Here is an 11561-nt window from a genome sequence, read left to right on the forward strand (position 1 = left end):
TCCTAAAATGTCAATTAAAATTTGTTGCTGTGAAATAATTATCGTTACAAATAATACAATACAAAACATAACCGTTTGATATTTGTAAGCCTCGAAACCCCCTTTATAAGCCTTACGCCTTTGTGATATTTAAAAGACTTTAAGCATGCTTGTGGCCTTCTCAGTGGAAATTGGCTGCATCAATCTTTGCTTCGGCCACAGGAACGGGCTCAGTATCTCAGTATCTCAGTAATAAATTTCGTTTACGGGCGATCGGACGAAAGTAATATTTCTCACATAATAGCCATCATACTAAGAGCCTGACATATTATCATTAAGATAAGAAGAGTTTCAAGTGACTGACTGATTGGAATCCATTGTGTGTAGTTATTAATTCAGAAATTGACCACATTTGTTAATCGGAATATGACTTACCATACCATAGATAATAATAAATCACACTCAATAATGAAACATAAAGGAGCCGAATAATTTCAATTTACCTTGCCACAAAATCTTATATCTTTTTTTTTATACCAATAAATGCTCAATCTCAATCAGATGCTTATCTCTTTAGTTTTATATTAAAAGCGTGTTTATATTCGGAAATCATAGTCAATCAGTAATTAGAACTGGAGCCTACTATCGGCCCACATTAAAATAACAACTGAGACATTTCTCACCTCGCCGATGAGTTAGAAATTCTAATTGGTTTCGTGTTTATAAAACACGACCGTAATGTTTATACTTATTGTATTAATAACTATTGTCTTACGTTGTATAAACATAAAATATATCTATTGTGCTGTCGCTTTGTAGAGCGCTCCACATGGCGTACAAAAGTCGGCGCGGTCTCCTGAGCTTGGCGCAGTGTCGAGATGAACGTTCTATCAAGAAGACCTCTGAGACAATACTTAAGGTAATTGTAATTGATTTTCTATACTCATAATTTCTTTATTTATCGAAAACTTATTCATACTAGTGGGCCGGTCCGGCTTCGCCGTACATATCCAGCATTTTTTTTTGTTTTCAGTAGTTCCTGAGATTAGCGCGTACAAACAAACCTTCATGTTATTAATTTAATAAACCTGTTAAATATCCTGGGCTATTTTAAGTTGTCTAGTACTATAAATGGTTTCTATGGTTTCTATTCAAAGGTATGCGAAATCGCGGGAGCCAGGTTAGCTGATTCGTTGGCATATTATTGCTGCAAGAAACCCACACAACTTATGTTGGTAAGTAATTTTTATTTTCTATTATGTATTAGTATTACTAGAAACATTATAATTAAACAAAAAATAAATGAATTAGCTACCTCACCTAGATAATATATTCGACTTCGCGAGCTAGCATAAATACTATAACATAAATTTTATGTTTTTGTTTTATCCTAGCCTTACATAGATTCTGCTTTTTAATTTGTATTTTGTTTTGTCATGTTTATTGCAATTTATTTTTATTTTAGTCAAATTAGCACGGTCTCTATCAGCATACCTTTGGAGACAAGCAGCATTACTGTCTCGGGAGTGCATTGTAGTTGCATTGCACTTGTTTGTTTTATTTTGTGCAATATTACTACAAAGCAAATCTCGCGGCTGTTCAAATCGTCGCATGGATGAAGCTTACGTCTATTATTTTTTTATTTACTGTGTTACGCTTTGTAGATTATTATTATATATATTAATAACTTTTGTTTTTTTTTATTCTTAGATCAATTAGTAAATAGATCACATGAATTAGTTTAAGATACATTTGGTCGCAAATTTCATTAACAGAATTGACTCTCAAGTGGTTATTTGGTCTGAATTTATTATAATAAAAAACTACTATGTACTATGTTATATTGAATACTTCTTTGGTTTATAAGAAGGATGATATTAAAAATGCCAGGATAAAAGTGCTCTTTTTAATGCAATTAATTTATACGGTAGTGTCCAAACTTACTTTCAGAGAGTTGATTGCGGTATAAATCTCAGTTGAGAGAGCTTTTTTATTACGAAATTTTGTTTACTTCATAGTGTAAAAAGATATCTTGAGCTTTGAGATATCTTGAAGAAAGTTATGTCTTTTATATACTAGCCATTGGTTTAATTACCTGCCACTTGAAAATATTATTATTTACCAATTGTCATTGTAAAACCATTTTAGTTGTATGTAGAATTAATAGCAATTGTTATTAATATTTTTTTTTGCGTTTTATTCCTTGTTGTTTGAAACGTGTATTTTCTTGTGTCAATTGTTATTTGTTTTTATGTTTGAACTTTGTTCTATAAGCTATGTTATCTTGCATGTTAAACTACTACAACTTAATATAGGGAACTCATACATAACTCATGTTCCCGCAATTGTATCCAATTCAAGGCTGTGTTTGTTATGCTCATGTATGCATATAATCATAATGTAATGTAATAACCTAACCTAAACCTGACTTAAAAAAAATTGTATCCGTACCGAGCTTGGGAACCAGTAAACCACGTACAATTTTGTAAAATTTATTGTGTAATAGAGTTGTATGTAAAACCAGCGGTTCGCCCAGCCCTGCCGTGATCGTGGGTACTTTTTTTTGAGTGATATAAATGGTTTCATAACTATACTCCAGGCTTGGTCCAAGATGGTCTAATGAACTACGTATCCTCGCATCAAGTATATCGAGACCAAGCCTGTCGTATTATCACAATAGAACTTCACTTCAGGTGAGTTCGTTTAATTGTATAATGTATACAATGCACGTGTCGCAGCTGATGCAAGTGCTGTGCTGCGACTGGGTGCTGGAGGTGCGCGCGGGCGTGTGGGAGGCGGGCGGCGGCGGGCCCGCGCCGCCCGCGCAGCTCAAGGCGTTCCAGCGCGACCTGCACTCGCTGCGCCGCCTGTCGCAGACGCTGCCGGTAACGGAGTGGAGAGGGCATTTGTGTGTGTGTGTGTGTGTGCGTGTGTGCGCGTGTGTTTGTGTGTGTGTTTAAGATCATACATAGAAGAAAGTGAAATATACTGAATGTAATTCCTTCTACTTTTAACATAGGTAGTAACACAAGCACACATGTGCTTATTATGCATATCGCCACTCGTAATATAAAATTTAATAAGACCACATCTTGAATTTACAAGTTCATGTTTCATATTTGATATTCTTTAACTAGTACTTGTATTTGTGAAATAAGAAAGTCAGTGAGATCTCCCGTTCAACTATCAAACTGCTGATGATCTTCTAACGGCACAACCGAGGTGCATCAAAACATTTTAAGAACACTCGCAGTCACCTTTAATATTAAATAAACTTATTTGAAATCGGTTCAAATTTCATCATCATCATCAGCCCATGCTGAGATACAGGATATTAGGATTCAGATCTGCTGATGATCTTCTAACGGCGGAACCGATGTGCATCAAAACATTTTAAGAATACTCGCAGTCACCTTTAATATTAAATAAACTTATTTGAAATCGGTTCAAATTTCATCATCATCATCAGCCCATGCTGAGATACAGGATATTAGGATACAGGATATTAGGATTCAAACTTGGAACATCTCTTATATCCCGATACGTAACGAGTTTATAGCGTTATATTCCAAAATAAAATTAGAATCTTATATAAATTTTTCTGCGTATTTTAGTTAAAGCTTAGCTCTAATGCTACATGGTCCAGAACTGAGAACGTTTCATTGAAATGTATGTTATCGTTTTTTTTAAGTGGGTGACATCCCGGGTATTTTTACAATCGGCTGTATGTCGTATGATGGCGGGCGCCGCACCAAAACGCACGCAGCAACTACTTGACGGAAGTCTTAGACCGAGGTTAAACAGATCTTCAATTATATGTGGAAAAGGTAATATAGCTAGAAGATTAGCTTTCATATCTAAGTGAAGTCCCGTATCCCCTACTGGGGTATGGGGCCGATGATGTACATCTGTTTCACTGATCGATTTTTTTTTTATGGACAAATAGGTGATCAGCCTTCTATATCCTGCCAGACCGAGACGTTTTTTTTTTGCGTCCCCACCGGGAATCGGACCCAGGAACCCTCGGTTCTAAGTTCACGCGTTAACCACTGTACCAAGGAGGCGGTCATTTTTTTTTTTTTTATCCATAATAATATATTAGTTTTGTAAAATAAAACTCTAATCCAATGTTATGTCCACTAAACCAATAATTTATTCTCATTTAAGCTATGAGATATAAGAATTCCTAAGAAATATTATTTTGTGTGTTGTACTTATATTTTATATCACAAACGGATTTATATTTATTGTTCTTAGGATCATAATTTTTAGTGGAATTGTTTTGTAGACAGTGTTTGGTAGAATTAAACTGATTTTGCTCTACTAATAGAAAAAAAATTTTAGATATCTGTCTCTTTTTCAGAAAGAGCACTCGAAAGCGGAGGCGGCGAGGGTGAAAGAGCGGTAGCTTTATATATGGCCTGTAAACATTTGCCGCCAGCGGTGTTGGCAGCGCCGGGAGAGCGTGCGGGAATGCTAGCACAAGCAGCTGCCACCTTACAGAAAATTGGACACAGGAGTCGCCTACCACATTGCTATCATCTAATGAAGTCCGTTGGAACGTTACCATCCGCGCCCTGAACGACTTTAGTTTAACATATTATTTTGTACTAAAATTTGAATACAGAATAAATAATTTCGATAAATATTGAATATTGATTTTTGTTATAATTGAACACAATAAAATAAATATGTTTCTTAATAAATAGTGCAAACTGGATAAATTAAATAGAAGTTCAATAGGACTTTTTCTAAAAAAAAAAACATACGCGTGTTAGTCATAACAAAATAAACTAAACTTTGAAGTACAAAAAAATCGTGAACCACGCGGGCGAAAAGCTAGTTATTGTAATATTAAAGGATTTAGTAACTATTGATACTCAATATGCTATAACAAAATTTGATTCAGTTACATTTTTTTTTGTGTAAACAATATTATTTACCGAAGAAGTCGAAGTTCTTAGGAAAGTTTTACCCTGACATTAACACGCCGAGTAGCTTCACAAAGGTATTTTTTTGTTGTATGTTTGTATGTTCGAGACTTCTTTAGATTAGATTTTGACACACAACACGAACGGAATTAATTAAAATTTTTAAAAAATATTTAGCCTTAAAATCGAACGAACATTCGTGATTCGACGCATCTCTAATTTGTGTGAGACTTTAAATTAAATAAGTACTCGAAAAAAAAATACCGTGTAGGCGCTATAAAGTAAATATAAACTTAGGTTTTATAAAACTCAATGCCCAATGGTTCAATCCGTATTATTATACTACTCTTTGGCTTCAACTCTATGAGTCTAGAAATAAAATAGTATTGCCAGAACCTTTTTTTTTAAATTATTTATTTAACGGGAGCCGGTTCCTTATAACCACCTACAACCCAAGTTTGTAGTGTACCATTTGTAGGTAAAAAAATGACACTGCGGATTTGACCAATTACTAATGTATCGACAAACCGAAATGTATTGCAATATTTAGTGTTGGTATTATATTTACCAATTAACGTTACAATATATTTTTAATACTAACTTAAATTTGGTTTTAGTAACATTGAATGCTTAAAAGTTAAGAAGAAAACTATATCTACCAAAAAAGAGTCGCGTTATACATAACTTAACTAAAAGGTTTCCAGAGATTAGGTTATTAGATGGTTAAAATTTGATCTACTACAGCTGTCTCCTCTACTATTTAAGTGTAGCGTCTACACGTTTTTATAGGGAGATAGAATGCTATTTATTATTAATACAGAAATTGAAAGTAATTGAATTCAGTAATCCACTTTCTAAATCGGGTCACTCACATCCGTGAAAAGCAAACCGTGTATGAAGACATTTGCAAATGTACTTCCACAACGTTTTCACGCAAGTGAAGAGAAACTCGGGAAGGGTACAAAGTTGTACAGCTAGACCCGTATTATTATACTACTCTTTGGCAAGACCCATTTGATGAGTCTTTTTCGATAATTCGATTTTGCGCTATGTAGACTTGACTTTTATGTCAATGTCAATCGTTGACTATTGTTGAAGTCTGTTATTTACGAAATATCGATTTTATAATCTATAAAAACTATAAAGTTTCCAAGATATTTATGTTGATTTTGTGTTAGAATTTAAACATATTAAATTCGTTTTCAATCAATAAATATTATCGAATCGATAAAAAGAATATTCTATTTGATATTAATAAATTTGACATACACAAAAAATGGTAGGAACATTCATGAAGTATAACTAAGTTATTATTCCTTAGTGGTGTTTGTTTTGGGAATTAATTCGCTTTTTTATTTATCATTAGGCAACGGTAGTAAACAATGGAACAAAAAAACAAGTTAACGCTAACAATCCCACTGCTGTGCGAAAGAAATCTGGTCCTAGATTTGAATTATCAGAAGAGCAAAACAGAGATATAAAGGAAGCTTTTGATTTATTTGATACGGAAAATACTGGAAAGATAGACACCAAGGAATTGAAAGTGGCCATTCGGGCATTAGGTTTTGAACCAAAAAAGGAGGAAATAAAAAAAATGATTGCCGAAATTGACAAGGGCGATGGAAAGGTATCATTTGAAGATTTCCTTGAATTAATGACTGTAAAAATGGCTGAAAAAGATACAAAAGAAGAAATAATGAAAGCATTTAAACTGTTTGATGATGATGAAACAGGTAAAAAAAACATGTATTAAATTGTAGACTACAGTTTTAACCAGTATACTCTAATCTCGTAAAGTAGTTATAATAAAATAATCTAACAGAATTAAATCTTGTCAGCATGTGAAACCAAACTTTGCTGAAAGGATTTCACCAATTTTTATGATTTTTGTGTATCTTTGAATACTTCTTTTTGTGGATTTGAGAAAAAGTTTCCTATTATTTTATAACCTTAAGCAAAATGAGTAAAATTTAGTGAAGTAAATGTACCTAGTTAACTTCAATAATCTATTTTCTACATAAAAATCCACAACAGTGGCTCCCTAAGTTGTCCTCACTATGACCCATATAATTCAAGGTTACAAACTGGAGATGCACCTTTGAAAAATTTACCATTGTCAACATGAAATAATTATTTTTACTTAATTATATTACATGAAGTACCTTCTACCTAAACCAAGTCATTTTATTGAGAAGATAATTCCTATCTTACAATTTTGACGTAAACCCAAACTCAAGTTACTTATAATCGAAGTTAGTTTATACTATGTCAAATTTATTGCTGTATTTCATTTGAATGTGAACCATATAAAAGGTGAAAACTTGTCTGCATCCCATCCATGCCATCGGTTTAGTGAGACATTTTACAGGGTCTACTCAATATTATTTTGGGACCTACTAGTGTTACGCAAACCCATAGTTTAAGAATCCCAGATGTACAGTAAAATTTACAGAAGAATAAATTCAATAAATTTTTTACAGGTAAAATATCTTTCAAAAATCTTAAGCGAGTTGCAAAAGAATTGGGAGAAAATTTGACAGATGAGGAATTACATGAAATGATAGATGAAGCAGACAGAGATGGTGATGGTGAAATAAATCAAGAAGAATTCTTGCGTATTATGAAAAAAACGAGTCTCTACTAGACAATCTTATCATATTCATATGGTATAAGCACACAACGGAATATAAAGCACACATGATAAATATTGATAACAAGTCCAGAGTTAAAAAGATCATCAGAAATCGGATTTGGTATTATTATTTTATTGATAACTTTTGGCATTACGGAAGACTGTTTTTATTTTAAGTAATTTTAATGTCAGCATTTATTTTAAAAATGTACATGATGTTATCATTAGTTTTTCATTATACATGCAATCTACCTACTACTTAATATTAAATAATTTCTTGAATTTTTTTTATTGTAAGTTATTTTTATGCAAAACATGAAAAGTATACATAAGGAAATAAATATTTTTTAATCTGTAAAATAATTTAAGTCTTTTGATTTAGCTTACATCTAACCAAATTGAAATTAAGACTTATTTCAAAATTGAGAAAATATAATATTATTACACATTTCTCTGTACCAAAAGCACATTCCCATTTAAGAATCTGGAGTTGTGTCTCCCCTCGGGGGATGTTGCTGCCTATTTTGTAGAGAATTGGCTTGCTCACATTCATGATTCATTTATTTATATATATAAGGGAGATTTAAAAAATAAAATTAACAAATATAAAAGTTATATTATAAAAAAGAGATTCACTTAGATATTATATTTCTAGGAACATTATACAGTTCGTTCAACAACTGTGCCTTCTGGTTGTCCAAAATATGCTTTTTGACACATATTAACAAACAGTCCAATTTCAACCACACCAGGAATCATTTTAATTATAGAGCTAACTTTCTCCCAGTCCATGTCTTGGTTTGTAAACATCCAATCCAATAAAAAGTTACCATTGTCTGTTACTACCGGCCCTGCTTTAGCAATTGCGCTACGTAATTTTATTTCACCACCAAACATTCCAATAATTTTGTTTTTTATTGGCACATAGGCCATGGGAATAACTTCAATTGGTATTCCTTTTTTATACCTGTCTCCTAATTTCTGAGAATCTTTTGTATAATCTGCTATAATAATAAGTTTCTTAGAGCAAGAGGCAACAATTTTTTCCTGGAGTAAACAGCCCCCTCCTCCTTTTATCAATGTCATATTTGCATCAACTTCATCAGCTCCATCGATAGTAACATCAATAACGGAATTAGTTTCGAGTTCTCCTAGGGTTAGGTTATGTTTTATGATTAATTGTTTCGCTTGAAATGAGGTTGGAATGCAAACTACTTTTAAATTTTCTGTTTCAACTCTTTCTGCTAGACGCTGTACTGCATAAACTACAGTGGAACCACTTCCTACGCCAAAAATACAGTCACTTTTTACGAATTCATCGACAGCACGATAAGCCGCCACTTGTTTAGCTTGTTCAAGCGACATTTTTCTTGTTTTATTGTTATGATTTATTGTTACGTATCTTCTTTTAATAAAGTAATGGCGTAATTCTCTTAGTAAAAGACGTGATAACATTCGTACATCTAATATTAGATGGTGATAATTTTAGACCTATAAATATATATATACCTAGGTACCTACTTGTTTTATACACTACAGTGTAGCCACCTAACGTTAGCTCCAGAGACTCAGAAGCAAAGAGTAATATAATACGGGTACTCAGAAGTCAGAGTCAGAGAATAGTACAGAGACGTAAACCGTAGTATTATAATTTATACTACTCTTTTGTACTGTAGTAGGTATAAGCAACTACTACTAATATATTACACAATGCGCACAGTGTATAATCTAATATTAAACATGAATAGTATGTACCACAGAGTATACTACTATGCAACGTTGTGCTATTAGTGTAGTATTATGTTATCTGTGGTAGTACGTAATACTATACTATACTGTCATCTATTCAACGAACTTATTACAGACTACAGCTGATTAAGTACGTATTATGGACATTGTATGTAAACAGGACAGAAGTCCCTTCCTAAAAGGCTCACCATAAGACTTTTCGTATAAAATTTCAAACTTTAACATTTATTTAATTTATTAGTGTGGGAGTCGAGCACGGTTCAGCACGAATAGGGAATATCTATAATTTTTTTTATCTTTTATCTGTTAGTTTACAACGCTTTATGCTTAATGCTTTTGAGGCTATATAATTAATAAAAATATTCTAAAAACCACACTTAAAAAGTTTAAACACTTGTTATTTTGGAGCGCTTGACGTGACATCACTGTTTATGATAACAAATAGTACCAAGTCATAGACATTTCATTAAAAAAATTGATCTTTAATTATACAACTGTATCTATTTTCGTTAATAAATCGTCATGAAAGCTCTCTTCTCGTAAAACAATGTAAAAAGTGATATATTAGTATTCTATGGTAATACTTTGATATTAAGTATTATATTACATATAAAACTAGTTAGTACTTGCTGGAATAAGTAAATAATATGATTTTGGTTTCTTATTGCTCAATAGCAACAATTAACACAGTACAATTACTGTTATGACATTAACAAATTCTTAAGATAAAGGATTTTTTCGGTTTGTCCTATTTTTTATGATTTACTGGAAGATTTTGCTTCTATCTCAAACAATCAAATTTTGACGACAATAGGTTTTGCTTTAAACTGAATATTAAGTAACATGTGTGAACTTTAACATGACAGTTAGAGTTTACACAACAATAAGTATGTTCCTGTTTTTATATCACATTAAATTTTTTATTAGGTTTCCTAATTTTTTAAAATGTGGTTAATTATATGGAGTACTTTTCTCTCAAAGAAATTCGTTTGTTATTTTCCATTAGTTACTCTTAAATTTAGATATAAATGTCTTCACTAGCAACACTGACGCTGACGTTATCTATCACATACTCACATACTCTTTGGTACGTGCTTACTTATGGCCGGTTATGACATCACAGTACATGTGCGTTTATGTTGTGTTTTCATACATTTGAATATCCCAGACTTTTTTGTAGTTTTTAAAAATTAATTTCTCCTTGAAAAAACATATAGTCCAAGAAAATGGGTAGGGTAAATGCGAATTTGAGATTAAAACTTGAATTTTTGATATAATTTACTTTGAGGAATCTAAAAACGAACTGTGCAAGTTTTTTTGAAATTCACCCCCGAGAAGGGGTGAAAAAAAATAAATAAAGTCGTTTTTTTGAAATTTTGGCGAAACCGTAAGTGTTAGAAAAAAAAGTTCTAAATAAAATTTGTAGAGCGTAAAATTTTACACAAAAATGTTTCTATGACTTTTTTTCCTAAAATTGAAATTAACTGAGATAGCGTAGTTAGAAGCTAGGGGATGATAACTGCAACTTTAAAAAATCATAACTTATTGAAAAATTGATAAAACTCATACATTTTTTTTAATTACTTATATAATTATAAACTTTGATCCTAGAGAAAAAATTTTTTTTTCAATTGTTTATAACAAAATTATAACAATTTGAAATTTTTATTTTCAAATTAAATCAAGTTAAACCGATAAAAACAAAAATATGTATATATATATACATATATATTTTTTTTTATATTTTTATATTCAAAAAATTGACCATATGCATTGAAATTTAATTTTTACCTGTTATTTTCAAGCAGGTATAAAATAATTTACCTGGTGAGAGATATTGTGGGGCGGCGACTTTGCTTTTACTACCGAGTTTGGTACCTTATGCGCATGCGCCAGTTGTTCTCAATGGGCCTCTGTGTGTTTACAGTACTCTCCAGTTGCTTTGAGTAAATTGTAAACAAAAATTTTAACTCCGTTGTGTTTTCTGTTTACTAAAAACTAAATTGTAAGGTGTTTTTTTTAATGTGATTAGAAGTTGATTTTCGCTGTTAATTTGAGAAAGGTAATTATTCATGTTAAAAGTAAAAAAAAAAAAACTAAATAAAATAAAACGACTGTGTGGGGTTTAATTCATTAGATACATGGCGCCATCCTTTGGGCGCCATGGGAACTCATTTCGCAGAATTTAAACAGCCGATTTCTAGGAATCGCCAGCCGGTCGACTATATAAACCATCACGTTCAACGCTGCGAGTCGGTGTTCATTCGGAA

At 32.0% G+C, this 11561-nt stretch overlaps 3 protein-coding genes across 4 annotated transcripts in view; 2 read left to right on the forward strand and 1 right to left on the reverse strand.

Moving 5' to 3' along the window:
- Positions 1–4632, forward strand: part of LOC119833354 (sterol regulatory element-binding protein 1) — a 10761-nt gene extending 6129 nt beyond the window's left edge. The window contains exons 12-16 of one of the 2 annotated variants that reach the window (XM_038357340.1): positions 799–898; positions 1137–1214; positions 2718–2864; positions 3671–3806; positions 4343–4632. In XM_038357340.1, coding sequence (XP_038213268.1) covers positions 799–898; positions 1137–1214; positions 2718–2864; positions 3671–3806; positions 4343–4560 — 679 coding nt within the window. In that variant the 3' untranslated portion in view covers positions 4561–4632. The remainder of the gene's footprint in view (positions 1–798; positions 899–1136; positions 1215–2717; positions 2865–3670; positions 3807–4342) is intronic. The other variant, XM_038357341.1, reaches the window with a different exon arrangement.
- Positions 4633–5935: 1303 nt separating this feature from the next.
- Positions 5936–7829, forward strand: LOC119833595 (caltractin-like). Its single transcript, XM_038357667.1, has 3 exons — positions 5936–6189; positions 6277–6643; positions 7391–7829. Exons 1-3 carry the CDS (start codon positions 6187–6189, stop codon positions 7552–7554), a joined length of 534 nt encoding a protein of 177 aa, XP_038213595.1. The 5' UTR covers positions 5936–6186; the 3' UTR covers positions 7555–7829.
- Positions 7830–8138: 309 nt separating this feature from the next.
- Positions 8139–9286, reverse strand: LOC119833561 (ribose-5-phosphate isomerase). Its single transcript, XM_038357622.1, has one exon. It carries the CDS (start codon positions 8995–8997, stop codon positions 8203–8205), a length of 795 nt encoding a protein of 264 aa, XP_038213550.1. The 5' UTR covers positions 8998–9286; the 3' UTR covers positions 8139–8202.
- Positions 9287–11561: the final 2275 nt, after the last annotated feature.

This window comes from Zerene cesonia, chromosome 17 (genome assembly GCF_012273895.1).
Source record: "Zerene cesonia ecotype Mississippi chromosome 17, Zerene_cesonia_1.1, whole genome shotgun sequence".
Lineage (NCBI taxonomy): Eukaryota > Metazoa > Arthropoda > Insecta > Lepidoptera > Pieridae > Zerene > Zerene cesonia.

What these genes read in the sequence shown, in the direction of transcription:
- LOC119833561 (XM_038357622.1), bottom strand. Translation starts at nt 8,997, where the DNA reads ATGTTATCACGTCTTTTACTAAGAGAATTACGCCATTACTTTATTAAA.
- LOC119833595 (XM_038357667.1), top strand. An exon ending in GTTTGATGATGATGAAACAG is followed by an intron (nt 6,644 to 7,390) that starts GTAAAAAAAACA and finishes AATTTTTTACAG; the next exon opens with GTAAAATATCTTTCAAAAAT.